The 27,420-nt window shown below is 42.0% G+C and overlaps 2 protein-coding genes across 2 annotated transcripts; one reads left to right on the top strand and one right to left on the bottom strand.

Annotated features, from left to right (window-relative positions):
- The first annotated feature begins 355 nt into the window (after nucleotides 1–355).
- On the top strand, nucleotides 356–6,870 carry PMM2 (phosphomannomutase 2). The gene is made up of 7 exons (XM_010291729.1): nucleotides 356–464; nucleotides 1,329–1,405; nucleotides 2,366–2,457; nucleotides 3,163–3,262; nucleotides 4,053–4,128; nucleotides 5,086–5,201; nucleotides 6,766–6,870. Exons 1-7 carry the CDS (start codon nucleotides 368–370, stop codon nucleotides 6,868–6,870), a joined length of 663 nt encoding a protein of 220 aa, XP_010290031.1. The 5' UTR covers nucleotides 356–367.
- A 3,543-nt stretch (nucleotides 6,871–10,413) lies between these two features.
- LOC104624375 (calcium-regulated heat stable protein 1-like) lies at nucleotides 10,414–27,024 on the bottom strand. Its single transcript, XM_010291728.1, has 3 exons — nucleotides 26,847–27,024; nucleotides 23,685–23,807; nucleotides 10,414–10,735 (listed from the first exon to the last, which is right to left on the bottom strand). The coding sequence occupies exons 1-3, from the start codon at nucleotides 27,017–27,019 to the stop codon at nucleotides 10,573–10,575; spliced, it is 459 nt and encodes a 152-aa protein (XP_010290030.1). The 5' UTR covers nucleotides 27,020–27,024; the 3' UTR covers nucleotides 10,414–10,572.
- Nucleotides 27,025–27,420: the final 396 nt, after the last annotated feature.

The following is a 27,420-nucleotide window of genomic DNA, read 5'->3' as shown; positions in this document are numbered from 1 at the left end:
CCCTGGGCTGTCTGCAGGGCTGGGACGCAGCGCTTCGCTGGCGGGGCTCCCAGCCGGCAGGGCTTTACCCGGGCTGTGGCACGGAACGGGCACAGGCGCTTATTTACGAGCCTAACGGCCCTTAGGGAACTGGGCGCGTCGGGTCTGCATCCGTCTCCGTGATGTGCGAGCTCACGTTGCTGTTTAAGAGAACAGGCAGGTTAGTTTGAGAAGGGTTTAAGACAAAAAAAAAAAAAAATCCGTTTTAAAGCTCTGCCCAGGATTGGTGGGTTTTGATAATTACTGCGAAATAGAGATGCGGGTCTCATGATGAGAATACTGACAAATCTACTTCTTTTCTTTTGGAACCCAGAAAATCACAGCAGACATGGCCGCGTTTCTGCAGAAGTTGCGTCAGAAGGTGAAAGTTGGAGTCGTGGGCGGTTCAGATTTTGAGAAGATTAAGGAGCAGCTGGGCGATGACGGTAAGGACAGCGGCTGATGCAATCCCTTGCACTGAACAGCCTACAAGGAAGTTACGAAGATTAAATGTAGGTTAAACCCTATTCATTCCCCTTCCTGGTTTGGTTGTGTTGTGCTCAACTCAGTGACTCCGTGAAGTCACGACTTTGTGATCGTGCCTGAGGGGGGCGTTTTAAAATGGCCTTATGTACCTCACGTGTACCTGTGCAGGCTGCTCGGATGTCTAGCTCGTCCCTGCAGCACGGGATTTTGTGAACTGGGGGGTTACGATGCAGAGATGGACTCTTGCTTTAGTCCTTTGAGAGGCATTTCCTTTTCTGGATAAAAGACTGTCTTTAATGGTCTTTACTTAATTGGTGCCACTGATAGCCTTCTGTAATGCCCAAATAACTCAGAATTTGTTTGGCTTACAAGTGGTCTCCAGTAAGCCATGTATCATCTTGCACTGTAGTAGGATTATCGCAAGTCTTGGACATCTACTGTAGATTAGTAACGTTGAGAAAACAAACCTAAAATAGTAGTATCCGATTTGCTCTCTAGCCAGGCTGTGTGCCAGGTTTTTGTAATACTTGAGGTGTTCAGTCACTTCCTTACATTTAACGCAAAGAGACGTATTTGCAGGGGAGGAAGAGCCTTTAAGCAAAAATACAGGTAACTTAACTGAAAGACTTCATGTGATTTGAGGTATGCGTTAATCTTGGAGAGAAATCAGTGGGTTTGATCTTGTGCTGGATGTTATGCTGCTGAATCTTTCACGCTTTATGATCTAATGTTTGCTGTATTTTAACCTATTTAATGTGCAAGACAATTCTGCATTAAACATACAGGGAAAATTGTAAGTTTACTGTCTTTTTGTTTGGTTGTAGTGGTTGAACAATTTGACTACGTTTTTCCAGAAAACGGTCTTGTAGCATACAAAGATGGGAAATTCTTGAGCAAGCAGGTAAGTGTAAAATTTCCAGTTACGTGAAAGAGAAATTTTCTAAACAAGGTTTTGCTTTGTTGCTAGAGTGGAGTTCTCTGTAATCACCCTTCTAACTAAGGCCAAAATTGCTGCTATTTTCATGTGTTACTGCTCTAATAGATCATTTGTTTGGTGCTCTGATTAATGTAATGATAATCTGCACATTAAGCTTTATTCCTTGGGGTATTCTCAAAAGCTATTGGAGTCTGAAATGTCTGATCGAGTAAGAACAGTGAAAATTCTGGAACAGCCTTTTCCCTCAGCTTATCCATGGGAAATGTGGCCAAGCCCTCTACTCCTGGAGGTCCTACAGAATATGGCATTTCATAGCTCATGTCTGTGGGGCCTTAGGGTTCAGAAAGTTTCTTGTGGGTCTCTTGTAGCTGCTTTGTAGTATTAATTCAGAGTGCACATTCTGGGATGTTGCATAAGCTAGAAGATATAGTGAACATCTGATTCTAGATACCCTTATCACCTTCATCAGTTCAACTAAGCAATGGAGATTAAAAGTTTTAAAAGATTAAATTATTTAAAAGATTAAAAAGTTTAACTCCTGGCTAAAATTGCTGACTTGAGCAGTGGTTTCCAATTTACTGCAGTAACGGTCTCCATTTCTTCACATTTGGCTACAGTAGACATTAACTGCAACTTCTGCTGCTGCTGTCTTTGGCCCACGCTGTTTCCTTCTAAAGCAAGTACTAGTAGGGAGCATATTAAATGAGTTTGGCGTTATGGTTTTAAAAAAAACAAAGTAAACAAAAAGAAAAATTAGAGCCTTTAGTTAGTACTGTGTGTGCCTCAACTGAGAGTCAATTATTGAAGGCATGTTTCTTTGTGGTATTAACCATGCCTGATTATCCAATGTCTGTGTTTCCCATGTGACTTGTTTTTAGAATCTCAGATTCTGGACCCTTGGTTGAATGGTATTTATTTTGTTAGAACATTCAGGGTCACCTGGGCGAGGACATACTTCAAGATCTAATCAACTACTGCCTGAGTTATATTGCCAAGCTGAAACTGCCAAAGAAAAGGTATGTGCATACACGCATCTCAGTGTCACCATATTCTTCATGTATAGTGTTGAGCATCAATATGTAAAGCAGGCAGCTCAGCAAAAAAATAATAATTTATGGTTTAGGAACACTGTATACATGAAACGGAGCTCAATCCATGCACACAAAGATGAGCTCCCAACTGGTGCACAGGATGTGAAATACTGATTGAGCATTTGTATTTAAGAAGGAAGGAAGTTTAGTTTGGAAGTAGGAGTATTTCCTTGACATGTCTGGAATTCAGCAGCGTAATGTTTTCCAGAGATTAGAAGCGTGCAGTAAGATCAGTTCTATGTGATGTGAGGTGCAGCTGCTGAAGACATTAATACATACCATATGTGAAGCTATCTAGAAACACTGCCAAGATTGATCTAAATTTTACTGCTTCACCTCAAAGCTGACAGACTGGCATGTCATGGTCTGAGAACTGCATTGACAGGATGCTCCAGTCATACCAAATCATTCTTTTAAAAGTCAGTAAGGATGATGTTGAGGTTGCCAGATGCAAATGAAAGTCCAAAAGACTCCTTGATGGCAGAGGTATTGGTTCCTACACGTTTTTTATGCATACAATGAGAGGCTGAAGGAGACATCCAGTTGCTATTGTCTTCAGAATTAAATGAAAATTCTTTGTGATACTTAGTATTTTGAGCAATTTTTCATCTATTTTCTGTCTCATTACAGGGGTACTTTTATTGAGTTCCGAAACGGGATGTTAAATGTGTCCCCCATTGGAAGAAGCTGCAGCCAGGAAGAACGAGTTGAGTTCTATGAACTTGATAAAGTGAGTTACATCTCTTGAAAAATATCCAACTGTTCCAGAAGAGGCAGTTATGGCCAGGTTATGATTTTTAAAAAGCTTTTACACTTTGTGCATTTTTTTTCATTTCGATCTGTTCCATGTGGTTTAACTAACTTCTTAGTTCAGACCTAGGAAATACACAATAGGGTTTTTTTTGTTGCACAGTTAATGATGATTACTTGCAGAAGGGGTGGGTTCGGCTCATGTTTCTTTTAACACTATATCCAGAGTACCAAACATCCTGCCTCAACTCACAGGGTTCCTGAAAAACCCTGTTGTAGATAAAACCATACTTACCTGGAGTGCTCCTTAATATATCAGCCTATATCCATTCAAGTCATTTAAAGCCTTTTAAAGCAGAATTTAAAAGCTGAGGTCAAACTATTGACCATTTATTTTCCTTTGTACACAACTAAATGTGCAAGACTGAAATGAATCTGAGCCGTGATACCACAGTTCTGTTCCTGTAACAGAGCCGTAACAACTGTTTCTGACCTGATACAAAACCTGAAATCTATTTCTTCAAAAGCAATCTTTGCCTGTGACTCAGCTAATGGGTGCTGAAAGATATCTAAGCCCGAGGCATTCTGATTAAAGTAAGTGGAAATATTTGCAGCATATTTTCAGTAGTAACAAAATATAGCTATATCACGCTAGTCCTGGTACTCAGACCTTTGGGTATTTCTGGAGGTTATTTTTTTATTGATGAATTAACATAGCATGTAGCTGATGTTTGTTTTTGTTGTGTTTTGTTTTGTTTTTTTTTAAACAGAAGGAACATATAAGAGAGAAATTTGTAGCTGACTTACGAAGAGAATTTGCAGGAAAAGGCCTCACATTTTCTATAGGTATTACATTTAAAAGAATTTAACTTAAAACATGATTTAATTTAAATTTCAGTGACAGGTATATCTCTGGGGGTGGTTGCAGGCATTGCATGCCAGACTAAGCCTTTTTTTTCCCTCTTAGGCTTTCACTTGGTTCTTCAGTTCTGTAGCTGCATTGTGTGCGAGGAAGGAGAGGAAAGAAAACCCAAAAGCAAGTGCAAACTTGAAGAGAAAAATGATAATAAGGGGGAATTAATTTTCCATGCTTTTTTTTTACCCCTTTCCCCCAATGTATTATCACAGTATTATTTTTCAGAATTATAAAAAAAAAAGTATGCTTGCCCTGAGAGCTGGTATATTGAAACACTAAGGCAGAAATGAACTGCCAATATAGCTCTCCTAAAGCATGTTGTAAATACCTTTTTGATACCCACTTCGACTGCAAATCACACTTTTATGTATTGGTAAAGTCCAAGGATTTGGAACTGGAACAGTTGTTGTCCTGTTAGGCTGTGTTAAAAAGGCAGATTTCCTTCTCTTTCTATTCTGAAAGCTTTAGAAAGCCTTTTGCATTAAGACTTTTGGCTGTACGTACACCAATGGTTGTATTCATTCTTGTAGTTTCTTTCTAAAAATTAAAAGATGAAATGCAATTTTTTAAAAAACGTTCAGTTTATTTAAGAGCAGTCAGTGTTTGGGAACATGCTAAGACTTTTGTATTTCTTTAATGGGTAGATAATAATTTGTAAATTGCAACTGTAATAACTGATACCCTATAAAACACTTTCTGTACTTGCAAGACTTAACTCCAGGGTCTCATAATATCTTTGTGACTTCTGCAAAGCTCCCTCCACCCAGTTTAGTTCTTTTAGCTCCTCCCACAAATCTTACCCAGTTTAGTTCTTCCTCGCTTACTCTCTTGTTTAGAAATGTGTTCTTATAATAAAACAAAGTTTGCTTGTTTCATGTCTATTCTAGGAGGCCAGATAAGCTTCGATGTGTTCCCAGATGGCTGGGATAAGAGGTACTGCTTAGGAATCATTGCCGATGATGGATACAAGACTATTTATTTCTTTGGTGACAAGACTATGCCAGTGAGTATATTGTTTTGTATATGCCTTTCAGAGCTTCTGTTTTAAACCACGAGCATTGTAGGTTCTAACCAATTGCCTTGTGCCTGACAAGAGTTGAAATCTATATTCTATAAATGTGAAGATGTGTCCATGCTGTGCATTACTGGTCAGCATAGTGCTGAGACAGCCATGAGCAGAGGTTTTTCTTCTGTTTCCTGAAGTGAACACAGTGTTCTTGACAGACTGAACAGTGGAATAAGTTTTTAAATTGAACTTCTGTAATTATGTTAAAAACCTAGGTGACATGGCTACATAGAACTCATTATCCTGTTTGGTTATTGTAGAGATAGATGCTTCTTGTTGGCTGGTGATTATTAAAAGTATTTATTTTCCATTGAATTCAATACTGTTCTTTTGCTAACTGTTCTGTCTCCACATTGAGGAACTGAAATTACATACAATCCCTGTCCCTAGTCATTGGAGAGAGCTAAACAACTCCACAGGGTGATTCAGAGGCTTCTGAAAATACTGAGCAGAGACCCAACTAGAGCTAGCGAACACAAGGACTTAGATGAAATTAAGGCTGTCTGAGCATGGCCAAGGGACAGGGTCAGGCTCAGTTTTATAAGACCTTACAGTTTTATAACTAACTCTAAGTTACAAAGAACTTTGTGTTCTTATAAACTTAAAAAGGCCAAGTTTTATAAGAAAAAGACAATCTTTAAATCAAAGATTGGTTTTTTTCCCCCTGTGACACCAGCTGCAAAAGTAATCAATCACCTGTCCCTCTGGCATAGAGTTTATGGACAGTTGATTTTACACCCTATAATTGGCAGTGCAGCATTTTCAGAGTTTTGAAGTAGCAAGAGTTGCTGCTGCCTCACTGGAAAGCAGCATGGCAAACAACATACACTAAGTACTGCTTCCTGTAGGGTACGATGGTGCAACTTTCAGGGATCTCTGCTCATGCAGGCAGCAGCACCTTTCTTCCTCAGCCAGCTGTGAAGGGGCCTTTCATCGTTCCCCGGTGATCAGAAACCAGTTACCAATGTCACATTAGACCAGTAGCTAGCAAGGCCCAGCCACTACTGCAATACCAAAGGATCAACGATGTTAGCAATGATTTAACTGAAAGGAAAGAAAACCAACCTGGAAGGAAGAGGATAATGCAAGTAAGTTACAAATACCATGTGCTGGTATAGTGTTCTGTAACAAGATTTACACTTTAGTATTAACAGGTAAACAATTTTAAAAAGTCAGTACTGGGTCGCTGTACCAAACTAAAAACATGGCTAAACTTACACTGAGAGTTCTACTCTTTCATTACCAATTCTAACATGTAGATCAGGAAGTTTTCATGCAAGTGTTTGTGGTGTTCAACAGAAGTTTCAGCACAGGTGTGCTATAAACACATTATGCAAAATCTCAAAATGGCGGTTTGCAGTTTTTTAGCTTTCTGGAAGACATTTCAGATGTGACTATGTTATGCCCCCTTCTTTCCATAATTTCCTTTGTGTCCCTTTTCTACCACAAGACTGTGACTATACATTAAGTTAAATAAAATTAAATCATTTTCTGTTTTTAGGGAGGGAATGACTATGAAATTTTCACAGACTCCAGAACAGAAGGCTACAGTGTCACATCCCCACAGGATACCAGAAGAATCTGTGAAGAGCTATTTTTTAAATAAAAGACTTTTAGAATTCATACTTACAAAAACGGTTAAGACAGCTTAGTAACGCAAAACATCTTCCTTCATCTGTATTGGTTTTTGTAATTGGTCATGAATAGCAAGTGCTTTGCAGGTCGGTCATTACTGAAAGGAAATGTTTTAATTGAAGAGAATCTTGCTGGCTGGTGGAATACAGCAGAGCTCACTTAGCACCATCCATTCACTGTTTCCATTTGCACGAGTACTTTGCTTTCTTTTTGTTGGTTGTGGGGTTTGGGTTGCCTTTTTGTTGTTGTTTAAGTCATCAGTAAACTTCCTTAGCTGACTAATTGCAGCTGGGGAGGGATAAGCTTCAATTTAAAAGATGAACATTTTAGAGTTGTTTTTTTAAAATACTACCTTGTGCTACAAAGACGTGAATTGTAAGAGAGACAGGTTTTCTTTCTTTCTGGGGGTGGGATGGTAGAACTGAGCCAGAAGTCTCTGACCTCACACATGTTCCACTACATGGTCTGAAGATATGTTTAGTCTGCCACCACTGGAAAGGCTGGACCAGGCTTAGTACAGTTGTGGTGCCAATGCACAGTACAGTTCAAGGTACCTATACTTTTTGCAGACTGTTTTTAAATCTAAAAAAAACCCCAAAAACCAAAAAACAACTTGAGCATACTAGCAAAATATATTTGTCACTAATTACATTTCTGATTTTCCTGGTAAGACATTAAGGGTAGATGAGATATTAGTACTAAGAAAAATGATCTGAACTATGTTTTTATTAAAATTCAATTTGAAGCATGACAATCGGTGTAACTGTTAATACTACTTTTCTCATCTGCCATTAGGAAAGTGATTTTATGTATGAAGTTCAATTTAGTAAAGGAGAATTAAATCTCATTTTATTATGAAAAATCATTTAAATTTGTCATTTTGGCAAATAAAATATGTAAAGCAGACCTGTCATATGCTGCCTGTCTGTACAAGTAAGTTATTGACTTGAATCTTTCCAAGTTTCTATGATACTTACACAGGAAAAAAGGGGAGAATACAATCTGTGTGTACAACCCAAAATCCCCAGAAGGACTTACAAAAAAGGAGGGGGAGCTGTGATGCCCTCAGGCATCAGAACTATCCTTCTCCATAGGGTATTCAGCCTCAACTGTTTCAATGGGAGCAGCCTTTGGAGCAGGGCCATCTGTAGTGCTCTTTAAAGATGGCCAGATGTTAATAGCTGCTGCGTTGTGTGTACATCTATCAGATGTATCTGATTATTTGGTTACTTAGTGCAGGGTGGCTTCCTGTATTTACAGAAAGTTACCTATGCAAAACATCCTGTGCAGGACCAAAGCCAGATTTGTCTTCAGCCTCAAAATGATCTGCATGCACATACCTGCATACGTTCAAATTTTAAAAGTTAGTTTGCTAGTCAGTCTTGTGCAGCCATTGCCAATAGCCAAGGTTTATCTTCTGCCTCTCATGCCAACAGATGAGAAGCAGTCTGTCTTTCTGAGGGGAGAGGAAACACAGAACAAAACAAAGCAACCCAACCATGCCTCGTCTCTTGTTCCCATCTTACTCTCTCTAGTGCGAGTCCAAACAGGGCAGGCATAAACCTCCCTGCCTTTGGCAGCCCCCACTTGGGTCCCATCCCCTGAAGCCTGGCTAAAGCTTTGCTGAACACTTTTGAATACTGGCTGCTCTGTCGGGGGTGCCCCTTCTGAAATGCTCTCGCCTTCCTCCCCCAAGGGTCAGCTGGAATGGCCAGGCTATGCTATCCCTCCCTGTTACCCCTACTATATGTTAATATAAATAATAGCTAATATTTAATATTATATAGTGACAATAAATGTATTTACAGAAGTAGTAATATATATTAAACAGGAACCTATTAAGCAACTAGAAAACATGCTAAATTACTCCCCCATTGTTCTGATAATGCCAGTCATCTGATACCATGCTGCTTTTAAAAAAACTTTTAAATACCATCATACAGGTGTGCCTATGCAGGCACCTGCATTCTCCTCTGTCTTTAATGCTTAATCATCTTCAATGCTTAATCACCTTCAATACCGACTACACAGAGAGGAGACTGAAGATATATGTTAAAGCACTGTAACAGTTGCATTTATTGTAAAGGAAGCAGCATGTGATAGACCAACAAGCTGGATAGTGTTAAATCCACCACTACCAAATCTTATGGTTAATAAAAAATAAACAAAAAGCCAAAACCCTGCTACAGGCTGGTCATTATCGTGTAATACATGTACAGCTAAGGTAAAACAAGCCATCACAGCAGTTACTAACCTCCATCCATCTGTGCTCTCCCCAGGTCAGACCTCGGAACAGATCATCTGCTGTGAAACAGTCCTAAGACATTTCATGACCGTGAGCACCTATTGTTAAAATTGCAAACAGGCTTCACTGTTTCACACAACTAACAGAAGAGTATCATGCCATCTTTTAATATTTTATTTGCAAAGTCAATAAAAATCCACTGTTAGGAAAGTAATAGAGAAAAAATGCTTCATTTGAAAAAAAGATGCGGACGGCAAATAGGAACAGAACTCATTTAGTTGCACTATCACTACAGGAAATCTTGCAGGCAGAGAAGAGTCAGGGCAAGGGTGACCATATCACATCCTACCAAGCAAGTTTTCCAGGGAAACAGCTGCAGAATCTACTTCACTGAGACAGCTGAGTCTATTAAGTAACTCGCACAGTATTTTATACATGGTCATCTAAACAGCATATAACTTGCTTTTCAGAAGTACAGTTATTCTGCCTGCCCAGTGAAATACCATAGCAGACATTCAACGACATGCAATCAAGAAGGTAATCTTCAGCTTTGTCTAAATTCAGACACAGTCAGAGGCTATGAATATCCACTACTCTACAGCTTTCTACCACTTACCTCGAAGTAATTTTTTAAAATTTTGGTTTGGTTTTTTTTTGTGTGGGTTTTTTTTTGTTTTGTTTTGTTTTTTTTAATACTGACCTATAAAATCTGTTGCTAATCAACCATCAAGGCACCTAAGTAAATTCACAAACAATCCAGGCTTTAAAACCACAATATTCCACACATAGGCAGACATGCCGTTCACAAATGGTGCACCTGAAAGGCACCCAGCCTGGCCATTGGAGCGTAACCACCAGATGGAGATTTTCCACCCTGCAGCAGCTGCTCTGTTTGTGAACTTCCTTCCAGGAGGAAAACATATCTGCAGCAATGAACACCTCTCTCTCTCAAGCCAAGGCATTCAGGCACTGTTACCAGCAGTTAAGTGTACTCCAAACCTTACACCTCAAGGGAACACAGTGCTCAGGCACCCCCAGGGCCTCCAAGTCATGCCTCTGCTACGGCCATCTGCGCTAGAAGAGCTCTCCTTCAAACCTCTCCCCCATTCCCTTGGGCCTTTACTGTAATCAGTTCACAAGATAAAAGAAAAACCAAACCTCCCTCCCTCCACCAAGCCCACAAACTAGGTCTCTTTAAAATACACTTTTTGTAAACACATTACGCTAGATTTTTTTCATTAGCATTTGAATTGCCTTTTTTTTTCCCCAGGCCAGCTGTAAAAATGGTAATTTTGGCCTGCTTCTGGTTTATTAACAATGCAGTATTTCCTCCCACACAATATGTAAAATACTCTTAGGACAGGTCCCCTGCAGCCAGTTGTTGAGCAGTGACCATGCAGGCAGCGGCCGCGCTCCCTCCAGGACTCCTCAGGAACTGATGACGTGCCCCGACCAGGTCTCGTGCTTGGTTCCAGGAGCGAGATGGGTAATCACCACCTCCACTGCCTGAAGCTTCTCATTCTTCGGAGGGATGGTGCACATCTTGTAGGTGACCTCGTCACCTGCCACAGGAACATACTCGCCTTCAATACTGTGGAGGGGAAGCTTCAGTTAATCATAAATGACATAAAAACTAAGTCTTACTCTTTTGCAGCTTGTTTAAGTTTTTATCATAATGATTATCTTAGGTGCTCAATATACTTCAGTTTTTTTTACAGAGCCCATCCATCATCCCCAAAGCTTGAGGCTGATTTTGGTTGTCTTGTAGCAAAATCCTGTGAGAACACTACAAACACTACCACCCCCCTAAAAAAACCCAAACAAACAAACCAGCCCCACACTCTAATATGCCTTAAAAAATAACCAGCTTGGACAACATTGCTGTGAACCATGCAACCACCTCTTATGCGCTGGCAGCACTAGAGGGCAGGGCTGACACTGTTTGGCACTTCGTTTTGGGGGTTTGTTTTTTTAAACTATAGGAAATTGATCTTCCCTCCCCCTTCTCTCATGCTTTTGAAGCTCCCCCCCCCTCTTTTTTTCTTTTTTTTTTGAAAGGATTGTATCTTGCCAGTCATTGACTTTAACTTTTACCTTTTGGTTACTCCACCATAACAGAACAAAAAAAGAACCCAAGTAAGACACAGTGCGGAATACTTCAAAATTACTTGCTGTGAAATAAGAAAGAAAGTTCTGTGACCCTGACACGTTACACTGCAGAAGCTTTCCTCCAGCATCCAGCACTTAGGAAGGTTTCCAAGAGTCACTCCCTCCTACCTATCTTCCACCAGTGTGATGATGCGGGATGCTGGAGGACTTGCACTGTGCATTTGTTACTGCGTGCCAAGTCCTTACCTGGAAACAGTGGGAAATGGCAAAAGGGCTGTCACCTTCTGTCCAGAACTATGTACGGATGAAACAGAGAACTGTAACGGGTAACAGCCTTCCTCACATCTACCGCTGTGTTCAAGATTAGTGCTTTTTAATAAAAATCCCAGCATGCGCCAATGAAGACGGGCAGAGATGCCTTCCAACCTGCGTTACAGTGATGCTACTTCACCTTTCTTTAAATTTACCTACACAGGCTCAGGTTCCCCTTCTCTGACAACCTAGGTTCTACATTTCTTGTGGTTTGAGGGGGTTTTTCAGTGTTTCTCAGCAGCATTTGTATTTGTGAACAGATAAACATTAATTATAAATTCTACTGGATGCCTAACTGGCATGACTTGGTTGTGTACGCATATTGCACTGGAGGCAAGATTTGGGTTCAGGGGGAAAAAAAAAAAAAAAAAGTCTTTTCGGTCAGAAACTTGGCACGCACTGTTGCGTTTGTTACTTGCCTTCACTGAGACCATACTGGGAGTGTACTCACATCACCCAGGAATTTTGCCCCGCAAATGTTTCTGTTAATTACAGGGATCTAAAATTTTAGTAGTGCCCTTTGTATCCACTCTCATCTAGTGACCCATTATTGTTATGGCTTTCCTATTGCAGGAAAGACTGGCAGGACTGATAGGAGGTAAATATACTGGCCCTTATCGCCAGTTGTAACTTCACACCAGATTTTGCTTCTCCCCGCAGTTCTACAAAATCGCTTCAGCTTCTGCTCCCCTCTGACTTGTGTATTCCAACTGCTGCCCAGGAAGCTGGTAGCTGAGCAGAAGCACCCTGTACTCAGGGATGAGATGGGGTAAGCAGGCATGTAAGGGGAAGCTAAAACTGACCCATAATTACAACTTCTCCCATGGGAAATTCAGAAGAAAAATCATTGTTTGCCAAGTGATTGTATCAACATGATATTGAAAATGCTCCCATATCTAAATACAGATCTAAAACCTGGTACTGGGAGTTAAAGGCAGTCCCAAAGCCTGTGGTTTGAAACACACAGTTTCAAGTGTGTTTCACAGTTTCAAGTGTGTTTCACAGTTTCAAGTGTGTTTCACAAGTCCTTCAGACATTACTTCCCTGGGCTAAACCCCTACGCAAGAGCTGCCTGTGAGTATGGGAATCAGACCCAGGAGAGCATGTCCTAAGCTGAACTCTTAGAGCAGCGCCGGTGCAAATGGCAGTAAATCGAAGGCAGAAAAAAATATTTGCAGAAAAAATATTTACAATAAAGTCAAGACAAAGCCTCCTTCATCAGACCTAACAGCCCCTTCCTCCCCATCCAGGTTGATCCAACTGACCTTTATTTACTTCCAAAGTCTCCAGGCCAACCTGTCAGCCCAGCCCTGTATCACACTGGTCAGACTATGTTCAAGCTGCCACATCTAGACTCTTGCTACAGCTGTCCTCTTCAGTTATTGCCTTAATTTATACCCCTTTTCCCCCCATTTCTAACAGGTTTAAGATTTCTTCAGGTGTGAAGGAGTTTTCACACCAAATATTTACTGTCCTTTCAGGCAAAGACATTAGTTTAACCTTCTTATTGCCAAAGGAATTTGCAAATTCTCTGCAGCTTACCCTGACTTTGAAACAGAGGATTTCAAGAAAGAATGAGAAGATGCTACTTGTACTTTCTCAGAGCCTGACAGATGAGAAGATGCTACTTGCACTGTCTCAGAGCCTGACAGTGGACATCAAGCCTCAAGAAGAGACACAAGAGAGCGTCAAACCGTGAGTGAAAATAGGAATGCTGTGTAAAAAAATGATGTTACCTTTTCCCCTTCAATCTCTTGAATGATCCCTTGTTGACAAAAAAGTTGTTGCTATTGAGTTAAAACCACATTGCCAACTCACAACACAACCCATGCAGGATGTGAATCCCACCTGAGCAGGGTAGCATCTTTTAGTGGAAGGCGATACAGCACAGACATTTTATCTATACAAAGGAACATGGGACTAGCAAAACACAGTGAGCACAAACATTTCCCAGCTCAGATGTAATGAACATAGACAATATGAACCGAAGCGGAAAGTCTACACTCACTCAAGTACAGCTGAGCCACTGGAACAAGTCGTAATGAAACATGTTTCTTTAAGTGGCCTCAAGCACTGGGACCAGCTGCAGACAGTGTTTCAGGGAGCATAAGCAGAGCAGTTACGTGCGGCTGGAACTAAAGCAGCATCTCCACGGCCCCAGGTATTGCCTTCGATTCTGGCACAGAGGATGAATACGCACGGCGCGCGGTGAACTCAGAGTCACCACTTTGCAGGCATCAAATGAAACGGATGCCCTGCCCAGGAAGCGATCTCATGTTTGACTGAAAGTTTTTTTTAAACGAACAAGAACCTTACATGTTCTTTAAAAGCTCCTGTAAAACAGGAAGAGACACAGTTAGCTAAATAAACACTTGAAATCTGCGAAAGATATCAGTCGGTATGGCTAACGTAGAAGGAAAAGTGGATTCACAGAGTCTCCTGAAGCAGCAAAGACGTGCCAATACACAAAGGCACTGTTTTAAGCTCCTGAAAAACACAGGTAAATTAGATATCACATGAATCTTCAAATTCAAGCGAGGAAGAACAACAGCTTGAGTGCTAAAGAACAATGGGTGCTTTGTTGGGGTGAGTTTGGTTTAAAATTGAAATATGAATATATACCATGATGGGTTCTGGTAAGAAAGGGGTTGTAGGTGCATTGGTAACCAAAGTGGGTCCTGTTTTTCCAAGAAATTCTGAAAAAGTGAGTCAGCACACACACAGAAACAGTATGCTTGTCATATGACAGGCTGCAGTCAGGGAGAGGAGAAGCAAAGGGACTAGACCAGACTGGAAACCACACTCTCAGCTGTCACTGAGAGCCACTGCATTCCTCAGCCCTTGTTACATGACTGGCTGGGGTACTGTCTACAGCCCCTGGTCTGCACAGGGAAACAAAATGAAACAAACCAAAACATTTGCTGACCCAAATTTCTTACGCTTGAATCATGAGGTTAATTACTCCTGTTCCTTCTACTAAACAGATCACATTAGCCCCCAAATCTGCACAGCCCTAAGCATTACCCAGAAAGGTACACCCTTCTCCATTAGCAAGCACTTCTTACAAGACCAAGCATTATGCTTACAGCATCAGATCCTTTCTTGGTTTCCTTCCTTATCCAAACTGACACTACAAGAGACTGAAGCTTGTGATAAAACCTCATTCAACCCCAGCATGGCTCCTTCTCATCCCCCATTTGTCTTATTTTTTTCCTTGCTTGTTGAGGTGACCTTACCTCATCAAGACCGAGCCTGTCCTTTGCACAGCTGTGTAAAAAGGTTGTGGCCACACAAACAGCTCAAATTTAATTTTCTGCTTTTGGCCTTTAAACAGATCGTCTGATTCTTTTCTTTCCTGCACCCTTCTCATTATCAGTTACTCTTGGTGCCTACAGAATATGAGATTATTAACTCATTGCCCTCAGTGCACATGAAAAGCAAGAGGACAAAGGTCTTAGTTTGCAGCCTGAGTAAACCCGTTTGTGAACAGTGTTTCCAGCACAGTGTTTGCCCACCAAATGCTGCTTCTGGGACAGATGCAGACTTACTCCAGCATTGTTATCGCTATGTGGTGCTTAGAAGGAGGAACAAATATCATCCAGATTGTGCAGTACTTCTGGTGGTGGCAAGAAGAACAATATAATGGCACTTGAAAGGCAACGAGATGGTACGGCACTGGGGGCAGAGCCCCACACAAAGCTGCAGGAAGATCCTCCATCAGGAAGCAATTGCCTTAAGCGCTGGGAGGGAAACTGGAAAAGATCAGAGAAAGTAAACAGAGATCTTGGAACAGATTCAGCCTACAACAGCCACTCTATATACAATTTGAGTTACCTGGATAATTTGGTAGAGGAAGTTAAACATGGACTTTTTTGATGTTATATATTGAATAAATATTTTTAGATCTCTGTTTTTTACTCTAACTATACATTAAATGTTGATCTAGAAGAAGATGGAGATTTTCACTGCTATTTAAGACATTGGTATACATGTTCTATTCAAAATAATGGCTATCTATGTATCCAGGAACTTTAAGACACTTCAACAAATTATGCTAAAAACAGGAAATGATTTCCTGATGTTAGTGTCAGAGCGAGACACAATAGAGCGAGTTTTAGATTATCTAGCAACTCCCATTTCCCAGCTCAGCGCCAGTCTGGTACGGTGGAGCATTTTATCCTGCACTATTTTTAGGGAACTTGGAGGTTATTAGGAAATTACCTAAATAAGGAATGTTCTAGTTCTTCCTTCTCACAGCTGCTATTCATATTCCAGGGATCTAGTTAAACCTCTTGGGACAAAGACGAAGTCACATGGAAACATTTTTGAGCACGAGTTTTCAGTGAATTCAGAGCCTTGCTGGTCAACAAGCCTGCCATGGATCACAGCCACGTAGCCGCTTCCCACGGATCAGTGGGCTGTATTATCTTGTGGGCCTCTTAAAGCTCATTTAACACCTCAACACACCTCCCAGGAAACCCATACTTTTATTAAGCAGCCGGGCATGACAAAGTAATGAACTATTATGAGTAACTAATCCTTAATGCCCTCCTATGCAATCCCAGGGTAAAATGACAGCTCCAGCATTCATCAGCAAAGCCAGCAATGACCTTATCAAGCCAGCTGGCAGGCAAAGCAGAAGAAGAGCTGCCTCTCACTCACCAGTCACACTTGTAACTGGGACAGACAAGTGTGAAAGAGGTCCAGAGACTGAAGAATCACAGCTGTTAATATCCAAAGTCTCCACTACAGGATTGCCCTGGTCTCTGTGCCATTGCAGAAGGGAGCTGCCTTGTCTAGGACAGAAGCTGCACTTCCCTCCCAGTACAGTGGATATATCATCCTCTTGCCCAGTTGTCTTCTGAGATCATAGAATCATAGAATAGTTTGGGTTGGAAGGGACCTTTAAAGGTCATCTAGTCCAACTCCTCTGCAGTGAGCAGGGACATCAACTAGATCAGGTTGCTCAAATCTCTAGGGTTTGAATCCACGTTCAGGGATAGCTATGGTTCTATATCTACTTTCTGCAGCTAGTTCAACAGCAGATAGCACACCATGCACCATGAGGAAGAAACAGCTGATCACAAGAGGCAGAAGTTTCCAAGGATACATATGTGGACTTGGTCTGAGGTACAGAAGATGCCTGTTCCTGCAAGCATCCAGCTTGGATCCTGTCACAACAATACCAACTATTTGCATCTTGAAACCAAAGTCCAGGGCAGTTATGTTCTGTGCTTACTAACCACAAAGAACCTCCATCGTCGGGTGGCCACAGTCATCTTCAACACCCACTGCCCTGCTTGCAGGTAGAGTGTAAGTCTTGGCTTTGACCTATTATGGTTTATATCATTTAAGTGGAGATTCTGGGAAGGTTTTGCTACAATCACAACCATGCCAAGCTAGCTACCCTGCATGCACCTGTGCAACATGAGTTTTCTGAGCCAACTGGGGGCGGGTGGGAAAGCCTTAGGAAAAGGCTATCCATGTCCTATTCATTTCCAAACTCCTTTCAAGTAAGATCTGGTATTCTGCTGCCTCCTCACCCCAGACGCTTCAACAGATGCAGCAAGGCACCAGAAAGGGAGCACATCAGGAAGGAAGTGTGCAGCCCAAAGCACCCTTTGGTTACAAAGTGTGACAAAGGTTAAGTCAAGTGCTTTAAGTATTTTGAAGGAAATCAGAAAGCTCAGATTTGGCTTTCCAGCAGCCTCAGAGCAGTCGGTTGCAGCCAGGAGAAAATATTTTGCTGATAGTTCACAGAAAAGGCAGAGAGGCCAGAAAGGTTCGTTCTCTCAGCTCAGATTCAGCTCTCATTTGTTTATAATTATCAGTTAATCTCCAACCTATATTGTTACACTCCACCAGAAGAACAGCATCACAGAAGAGCCAGAAGAGATGTGGCATTAATGCTTTGCATTAAGCACAGTGATCTGGCAGAAACTCAGAAGAAAGGAAGGAGCGTGAAAAGATGATCTCTCCATGGACCTGAAAAGGTCCAAGGCAGCCGGAGAGCAGCAAGGGCACAGCTGGTTCCTCCCTGCAGGAAGATGCAGCTGATAGTACATCTCCAGCACAGCCAGAAATGGAGGTGCAACAGCAGAACAGGACCATATCCCCACCTGGGAGCCCACTGAGAGACCACTTCTGTTCTGTTCAGTACTCCTGAGTTACAGGCACTAGAAGCATAATCTCCTGAGATCACAACACAACACACATGCAAAGTGCAGCAAACTCGGGATCTCTCCAGGGACCCAAGGGCAGCGTGTCAACGTCCCAGGGGAAGTATAGGGGCAATTCTCCAAAGCCATCATTAAGCATGGGGTCAGGAATCCAACCTGAAGGACACCCTGAAGGCCTCTCTGCAATGCAGCATTTTCCCTTTCAGAGCCAAGCACTAGCAAACTGCAGAAAACCCACAAGCACTGCACATTTTTTCTGTTCCATTAAATCAGCTGCTTTTGCAAAACAAAATCTTTAAAAAGTCAAAAGAGCACGGTCATTCATTCGTCACTGCTCTCTGGTGAACTACCTCCTTGCCTTGCCCTTGGCAGGTACACAGGCTTCAGGTCAAATCCCAGTCAAATGCAAAAGCCCAGAGAGTAAATGAGTATCAATCATGTGCACACTCCAAAATACAGTGGGAAAGCAGAAGAGCGGGGTTCTTACACAGTGCTCTAAAGCACATCATTTGATCTGCCGCTACAGGCACACACACCCCACCTCCCCCCGTTCCCCCTGGTCTGTGCCCTCAGGACCCCACTGTGGAAGGCGAGCAGATAGGAACCTGCCTGCACAGACAGTCACCCCCAGCACAAGGCGGGGTGACCTCAGCCACCAGCGCTGCAGGGATTCCCCACCTGCTCTCCAGAAACATGCCGTGTCTACAGGAAGAGTGGCAAGAGGGTGAAACCGAAGCCACCAGAGCCGTTACATTTCAGTAACGGCCAAACCAGCTTGTATTTATGATGACTGACTTACTCCCGCTATGGAACAGCAGCAGAGCAGGTAAGATACCAAGAAGGATACAGTTCTCAGCACTGATGCTACAATAACACCATCAATTTGGTGACGGTGGATCATGATACAGGCTGGTGGAAATGAAAGCATTAACAGTACATGCCACTATTAAAAATGTAATTAAGGGCTTTTTTTAAAGAGTTTCACTCCAGGCAAATGAATTTGCCTTTGCTTCCAGCTTTCCAGAAACATTATCTGGAATTACCATCTCAGCAACTCCTCCATCGCCATGCTTGCCAGCTAGGGTTTTACACTCACGACTAGCAAGCACATTTTGTTTTCTGTTCTGGACAAGGGTCAAGTATGAAACTAAGAAAAACAAAACCTCACCACACGCAACCAGCCGTAACATTTTCCTAGCACAATTGTTTATACCAACTTGAGAACTGTTTGCAATAAACACAAGGAAGCAGGACTCACTGTGCACGCAATGCAGGAAGCAGCAGTGAGCCTGTGGCTGGCGCCTTTGGCCAGACGTGTGATGGCTTTCTCACTGCGCCAGGCCACACGTCTGCAGGAAGGAACGGCCGCCCAGGTTGGTATGCATGAGATGGCTCTAATCTGCCCATCTCGAGCACCCATGTTGTTGCAGGTGTGGTGTAGGGTTTCAGCTGCAGATGCTTTACCTGCAGACTGACCCAAGAAGGTGACACGAGTGCTGCCAGGAAGCTGCGACCACCGTGCCTCTACCTGCCGCATGAGGACAGCTTAAAAGGAAATGCTACCTACCAGTGTCAGCATTTCCAGAGAACTCCAGGCTGCGCTGGTTAATTGTACAGTTTTGCACATTTGTACCTCATCAGTTAAAAAGGAGAACTGGCTCCACACAAGTGTTACCAAAACCCAAGCCAAATCTTCTCTGCAGTCTTCAGAGCCACTTGTTAAAACAGACACAAAAAACCACCTTTAGAACCTGCACTTCAAACTGGCATTTCTTACATTGTCTATCTACCCACACCTGAGAAGTCCAGCCCCACAGTAACACAGCTTTGCTGCAAGTTCCACTCATAAAACATGTCCACATGCCCACTTTCACCTTAAACTCTCGCAGAGATACTGAAATTGAAACTTTTGCAGATGCCAAGTGAAGAAGTTTTTGAATGCCACATACATTTGACCTTATTTTTAGGCTAACGCTCACTTATGGAAATGGAAACGCCATGCTAAGTGTTACTATCTTAGAAAAATAAATGGAAAGCTATGGGAAACAGACATCCCATTTTATGGAAGACATTTTCATTGAAGTGTAACCTTACAGCTCCCCAAAGCTTAGGGAAGAAAATAATTTAATTCCTCAAATTAAATTTTTATGTCTAAAATCATACTAATCCGCAAGATAGGCAGCTGGCCCCAATGCTCAAAACCTTCACTAATCATCACAGCTTAGTGATGAACACAGAGGAACAGTCTATCTTGCCAAATCCAAACTGGCGTATCATTTTATCCACATTACCGAAATCCTAGCTTTCAGGCAGACTAATTCAGAAGAAACAATCCTCTTCCATTTCACAAGTACATGCCTATACCACACCGAGAGAGTGAACAGATTGATGTCTCTCTCACATTCAGGTTTAACTGAGTAAAATAGGTAGAAAAGAATCACGTGATAAATGTAAGCAGTAGCTCAAAACTCACTCTGTGCAAACCAGAGTCATTGGAGTCCCCTCAGCTACCGTGATAGTTACAGAATGTTGCTGCAATAAGCAATTCCCATTAATAAAGAGCAATGTTCCTAATTCACTGTGAAAGAAACAGAAATGAAAGACATTATTAATTCGTCTTTGCAGTGCTGCCTTGCATCAGAATTGACGGCAATACCATCACCCTCTTAGCACTAAAAGCTGTGTTTCCAACAATTCAAATACACTCAGAGTAATTAAAGAACAATTAAAGAACACAATGTGCTGAAACCTTCAGTACTTCAATAATAGCACCTTTTACTAACAGGTTGAGGCAGAAACATCAGCTATTTTTGAATTTAAGTTCTGAGGCAGTACCTACAGAAGAAAAATCTGAAACAGTGGCCCAGTCCTGGTTCAGTAGAAAAAAATCCTGTTGGCTTCAAAGGAGCAGAGCTGGGCCTAGAAAAGTTGCATAAAGCACATCCTTCAGTCCTACAAAATTTGTATGAACTAATGTTGCTAAAATGTTTCTGAAAGAGCAAGGAAAACAGTCTTTGAACACATAAATGATAGTCTTAAAAGAGGAAAGGCAATTACCCACTGTGGAGATGGAAGGAGGAGTAAAGGGCCATATTGAAAGCAAAGGAGATGACAGTTAAATACCAGAAACAATTAAGAGCCAGGTCTGCTAATTGCAGGAAGAGATTTCCAGGGAAGGCAGTGGATCCCCAGCACTCGAACTGTTAAGAGTGCGTTGGGTAAAACATCTGCCAGAAAGGCACAGGCACCTTGCAGCAGCGGACAGGGGAGAGGAGGTCCCCACCGATCTTCTCATCTACAGTAAACTCAGGAGAGCTGCCGTCCTGGACAAAGACCGCAGCGTACTGCAGTACAGCATAGGGAGACAGTTCCCCACCTGTGTGAGCATTAGATTGAAGTAACTGGCAACGAAGAGTAGCAGCCTGGTCCAGCAGGTAGGGCACTAAGTTGAGACCTGGGAAGCCGGAGCTCAGGCTGAATATTGTACCTGAGCAGGTCAGAGTCCATCACCCCCTGCCCACACAGCAGCTCTCCTCCTCTCATCCTTCATCCGCTCCAGCTTTCCCAGGCAGGGGTGGTCTGAGGGCACAGCTGGGTAACGGTAAGAGCAGAGAACCTGACACGCGGCAGCAAAATAAACATGCTGAAAATACATCAAGAAGTGTGACTGCCCATGAACTCCCACAACCGTGGTGACTCGTTCAATAGTGTTTTTAAGATAGATTGAGTGGGTGGAAGAAAGGGAAGGGTGGCACGCACATTCAGGGCACAATTACTCAAATATAGCTTGTTGATGGCTCATAGTCAAAGCATTTCAAAAGCGTATCGGATCGATACGCCAACTAGCACAGCCCATGAGTGCAGGAGGCCTCTCGCACAGACCACCAAAATCACTGCAGACAAAAAATGTTTCTGACAATGTCATAAAACATTTCAGTATAGGAGACATATGGGAGCCTTAAATAGCCAAACAGAAAAACATCACTGGAGCTTCTAAGAACTATAGCTGATTGGAGGGGGACTGAGGGCAGGAGCACATAGTGTACCCAGAATCAAGTGCTGGCGTTTTGGCCTAGAGAGAAAGATGTGATGGCCCATAGGCTGCGAATTGGGAAACATCTGAAAGATTAGTTCACATTTTGTATAGACAAACGAAGGGCAGTCCCAATCAAAAGGATATCTCTAGGGTTTCAAAAGGATTAATTTCATATAACTGAAAAAAATTTACCAAACTAATTGGAAGAGAAAATGTAGAGGAAAAAAACAAGATTGAAAATAGACAGTTCTTTAAAAAGAATTCATTAGAAGGCTGAGAATTCATGTTTCTGTGAGAGGGCTGTTTTAACTAATCTTTGCTGACCAGTAACTGTAGAGGTCAGACTAGATGTTCACAGTAAAGTTTTTAAATTGTGCTATAAGAAATGTTATTTTTAAATTGTACAGGAAATAAGGAGAAATTGTGCATTTGTATCAGATGAAAAAAAAAAAAAGATGATATTAAGTAACATTTCCTTGGGTTGAATACAAGTCAGACCACTCAGCCCATTTGTACCCACAAGTCCTAAAAAGCTTTGGCTTGCCACCATCCATCATGCAGCAACATTTCAGAAAACTGGAAAAAGGCCAGTGTGCTCCTTCGTCAATGACACGTGCTACACACACAAGCAGGAGAGATATCTGGGGCAACGTGCAACTTTGGTAAGGCTTTTGTTGACTTATCACTGAATAACCACCCCAAACAACAAATAAGGATTATACAGCATCAACACTGTAAGCAACAGGTAGTCTAAAAACTGGTGATAGTTCTAAAATAGGTTATTGGAGAATAAATGCTGAGCAATCTTAATAAACGTGCTCAGAGACCAGTTTCAGCCCCGATGCTGGTCAACATCTCAATCTAGAAACAAGTACAAAATTGTCTATTAAACCTTGCAGATTAGCCAAGCAATAAACAACAAAGTGCAGTGATGGAGCATGATCTGGATCCCTTGGCAGGCAGCGCCTATTCAAGTAAGATGTGCTACAGGGCAACCAAATAGGAAGTCATACATCTAGGAACAAGGAATGCAAACACTGCTGTCAGGGATGCCAGATTGTACCCAGGACTGCACCAAACTCTGACATGGCAAAGGATGCAGAGCTCAGAGCAGATAAGCAACTTGGCAAAAGACTAGGGAGGAAAGGGCTGATGCGATTATGGGATGTACAGAAAGAGAAACAGAGCAGGAATCTGGAGGAGATTTTATCTTCATATACTAAAAGTATGTGTAGGGTATTGTTTTAAAATGATATTTAAATTCTACAGCACACTTAGAAAAGAGACTGGAAAGACTGTTTTAGACTGGAGAAAAAATTCTCAGAGAGGGACTTGAAAAGCTTAATCTGTTTAGTTTATCAAAAGGTAGACTCAGAGGTGATCGTTGTCAGCATGTTCAAGGCAAAAAAGCAGAGGTACTAATGAACCCTTTAGAGAGAAAGCTTTAGCCGTAATTGCTTGAAACTGAAGCTAGATAAATTGAAGGAAGTAATAAAGTATGACTTTTCTTAACAGCAAAGGTAATTAACCTTTAGTTTAATAATGGTACGAGCAGTGCAAAGGAAAAGTAGTGAATTCTCAGTGTTATAAATCTTTAAATTAAAACTGGATACTGCATAGATGATTTGCTTCAGGTAAATGCACGTTTCTGGGTCTGGGTGAAACTGCACAGCTTATTCTAAGACATTTGACAGGATCATCTTCTAGTTTTTAACTCAACAGATTTATAGTAATACAGGAAAAGAGAAGCATAATCTATCGCTGCCAATAACACCTGCATAACTCCTCTTTGCTGAGGTAAGGGCGACAGATTATAAACCACTCTTGTATCTAAAACATCAAAGGCATTCAGTAATTAAGGCAAACCAAAGCTCCAGCCTTCCTCAGCCACCCAGATGACTTACTCAGAGATGTGTACAAAGATGTCGGGCCCTCCATCTGCAGGGGTAATGAAGCCATGGCCTTTGGAGCGGCAGAAGAATTTACAGACGCCTTTGTAGATGGGACCCTCTGATGCTCTCACAGTTCTGCAAAAGAAAGCGCAAAAAGAGCAGTTCATTGCTGAGCATGGATGCGACAGCTTACAGGTGTGTCAGCCAGAGCACACTAAACAAACGGGCACAAAGGTCCAAATACTCACTCCCAGGGTGAGATGCTACTCCTCTGTAGCATCTGCTTAATACTCGGTTTCATACAGCGCGCATGTTTTGCCTGTAGCCTTTCTAAGGGAGATAAAGATGACGAAGATGTTTGCTAGCATTATAATCCATCAGTTGCCATACTGAATCCATCTGCTGTATCATCCTGCCAGATTTTATTTTAGACACTATACTAAATGTAAGCATCTTATACCTTTCATGAGTTCGGGAGTACCAATGTGCACCTAGGTGTTGTATGCGCTTTCGCAAACTTAACAGTAAGTGTGTGCATGTAGTGTCAAGAGAATGCAGTGCATAAAGACATGTATAAATGTGTACGCGTATATGTATGTACATGTACACACATGCATTCTGCATGCATGCCTAGCAGTATCCTGCCAGACGAGGATCCAGTGATGTCAATATTTCATCTCCAAATGACTCCAGCAGGCTACAAAGCCTAACTGGTATGCCTAACACCAAGACTCAAGACTGACCTCCTCCACTGCCACGGGACCTGCATTTTAAAATGAGACAGATTTGAAGACAAACCTTTAGGATGACTTACTGCCATCAAGAAAAACAACTTCCATGAACTATGACCCATCCTGAAAACTGCATGATTAAATCCTTTTCTCTCATCAAATATGCTGAATTGAATCTCCAGGGATCCAAAGTCATTCAAATACTTTCATTAATGAAGCCAACTGTTTTAGACATCTTACGGGGTTTACACAGAGCAGTTTCTAGATCAGGACCTTCTCATGCCACAACTATCCAGTAGGTTGCTTCCATGTTAGAAGAGGATTTCAGTGCAATTCTTCAAACTCAGTAAGTGATTGCATTGCCATTTGGTTACATGCGTCATGGTAATTTTGACATCATTTTCCCAAATGTTTTAAGTTTACTCAAGTCTAAATAAAAATCATTAAAAAATCTGGTAGCAGCTCTGCTCCTTTAGTTAAACTAACACTAGAGAAATACAGTTGAGAGTGTTAAAGAAAGAAAAAATCTCCATTAAAACAGCTCTGTAAAGCTGTCGACACACCTGACCCCACAAGTGCTTGTTACACAGAAAAGCACTCACTGCCTTAAATAAGCCATTAAAGTTCAGCTGCATCTTTCAAGGAGACAAAGCACTGTAGGGAATAAGGACCCACATTTGTGATGAACCAAAATTAAATAATCCCACTGAATAATAAGCCACTGCCTGTCACATTCATCTTTTCCATACAGCTGTGGGGCCAAGAGCTCACCTAGAGCTCCTCTCGTTCAAAGAGGACACTAGAAAAAAAAAAATAATAAAAATTTAGAGCTAGTTTGATTTTCAGGGCAAACAAATACAGTAAGATTCCAACACTAATTAATGATTAGATGACCTGGTTTCAGCCAGGACATTAAAGAACTGTGGAAGCCAAGTAACAAATTCTTCAGTTTTGTAAGAACCAGACTAGGATTAACATGTGAGAAGAATTACAAAGAGATCATTATTAACACAGTGCTGAGGCACGCTAGCTTGGAATGGGTTTTCAAGGGCAGCCCAAATTATCAAGTCAATTATGTTCCCTATAGCAATCTACTTACATTACAAAGTTTAGGGCATTTGAAGGCTTTTGGAACTGACAACATAAAATTTTTTTCTTCTACTGCTGCTGTTTTTTTTTTTCTTCATTTTGAATACAGAGGTAATAATACAAAGCATCATTGAGATTGATGCTATTTAAATCCACATGGATAACTCTTGAAGAAAAGAGCTAGGTAACAAAAAGCAAAGCAGCAAGACACAAAAAGGAAAAAGCATGCCAACTAGATTAGGCAGCACAAAATAGGCTAGCTGCAGGTTTGAGATCTTACTTCCACAGTGTTTCAACTTGGCATTGTCGGTGAATGCCAATTCAACAAATTGTCTGAGACCAGACCTCTCTTACACAGAAATAATTGCACGACTGTGACAGAAGTGCAACGGATTGACCACGGCTTCACATTATACCCTCAGACCCTGATTCAAAGGCCACTGAGATTAACAAAGGAGCCCACATTGCCTTCTGCAGGTCAGCACCTCACTGTGAGGCCCATCACAGGCACCAGGAATTTTTTTGCAATGGCCAAACCTTGCAACACCATCCTCTGGAGTCCCCTTTGGGTAGGGGGGTCCCAGGAGCCTGTACGGCACCACAGGAAAGCTCAGGGAAAGCCAGTTCTGCTGTAAGATCACTACCTCAAATAACTACAAATAGCAACAAACCTCGTCTCATTTTATGGAAAATCTCATATAATCTTAGAGAATCAAGGAGATCTGGGTTCATACCTTGAAAACCAACATATCCTTTTACAGGTGTATTTGAGCAGTCTCAAGATGGACTATATGAAAGCTGAATAGGAAAAGGAAACAAGTCCTCTGAAAAGTGACAGGGTCATGGACCATCCCTAAAATGTAACCTAGCTGATGGTAGCACAGGTGTCAGGAGTGAAAGAACTAAAACCTCCATTGAGGTCTGGTCCAGTGCTTCAGGGGTGGTGAGAAGAGAGGTCATGCCAAAGGAGGAGGTGGAGCTGATGAAGAAACACCAACAGGAACTGGTCCCACAAGCCACAACCCAGTGTCTGAAGCAAAGCAAAGCTTCAGACAAAAAACTTTTGAAAAATCTCAGTGTGTTTTCCCCTCCCTCTAAAACTCTGGTCTTAAAGAGTGTAAAAGACTTTGAACATCCTTTATGCAAACAGAGCATGTTAAAGGCAATGTGGACTAAAAGTCTAGTGGCATCAGAATTTATTAGAGAAGAGATAAGAGTAAAATACTAAAGCATCTTCCAGATACAATAGACCCCCCCAGCCCCCAACTCCCTTCACCTCAGTAGGGGGCTGATCATTCCGCCCAAAGGCAATCGTTTCACTGTGTCTATGAAACGCAGGTTTCCCGGTACTCACGCTGAAAACGTCCTGGTCCGTCGGGTGGGCAGAGGGCTGGGGATGAGGTACCCTCTCATGGGTGACGGGGAGCGATCTCTCACCCTGCGGTTTTCAGGCAGATGGAGAGAACTGGGTGAGGGTGGAGAGGTGGGGGACTGCTGTGAGGCAGATGAAGTGGTCTCAGAAGACATTCCTGATGCCTGAGAAAAACCTAAAGAGAAGAAGAGATCTGAGCCGAAAATGTGAATTGTCATAAAAGTCACAAATTCTTCAGCTGATGATTTGCTAAGAATATGACTCACTTCCTGCAGACATATACATAGGCACAGTTGCACCAGTAGCTCCTCCTCTGTGTCAGTGAGTTCATTTTTTTAAGTTTATTTTTAAATCTCACAGCTTTTGTAAGCCATACTACGAAGCTCCACTGAAAACAGATTACTCCACAACTAACACGTACTTGCTTACTCCTGCATCACCCACAGAGGCAAAGCTCAGCCCTAACAGTAGGTATTGGTGTGCCCCACACGGTTCCCCAACAGATGGGGTTTGACCACTGACAGCACAGAGGAGCCTCCTGCAGCTGCACACAAAC

Source organism: Phaethon lepturus, unplaced genomic scaffold (assembly GCF_000687285.1).
Source record: "Phaethon lepturus isolate BGI_N335 unplaced genomic scaffold, ASM68728v1 scaffold13207, whole genome shotgun sequence".
In the NCBI taxonomy this organism is placed as follows: Eukaryota; Metazoa; Chordata; class Aves; order Phaethontiformes; family Phaethontidae; genus Phaethon; species Phaethon lepturus.
The sequence above is the reverse complement of the archived record's forward strand: the minus strand, read 5'-3'. Positions and strand labels throughout refer to the sequence as shown.

Excerpts from the sequence above, each read along its gene's own strand:
- PMM2 (XM_010291729.1), top strand. The coding sequence starts at position 368 with ATGGCCGCGTTTCTGCAGAAGTTGCGTCAGAAGGTGAAAGTTGGAGTC. Across the intron at positions 4,129-5,085 it reads AGGCCTCACATTTTCTATAG|GAGGCCAGATAAGCTTCGAT; the intron begins GTATTACATTTA and ends TGTCTATTCTAG. Across the intron at positions 5,202-6,765 it reads TTGGTGACAAGACTATGCCA|GGAGGGAATGACTATGAAAT; the intron begins GTGAGTATATTG and ends TTCTGTTTTTAG.
- LOC104624375 (XM_010291728.1), bottom strand. The coding sequence starts at position 27,019 with ATGTCTTCTGAGACCACTTCATCTGCCTCACAGCAGTCCCCCACCTCT. Across the intron at positions 23,808-26,846 it reads CGGACCAGGACGTTTTCAGC|AACTGTGAGAGCATCAGAGG; the intron begins GTGAGTACCGGG and ends TTTCTTTTGCAG. Across the intron at positions 10,736-23,684 it reads ATCTTTGTACACATCTCTGA|TATTGAAGGCGAGTATGTTC; the intron begins GTAAGTCATCTG and ends TCCCCTCCACAG.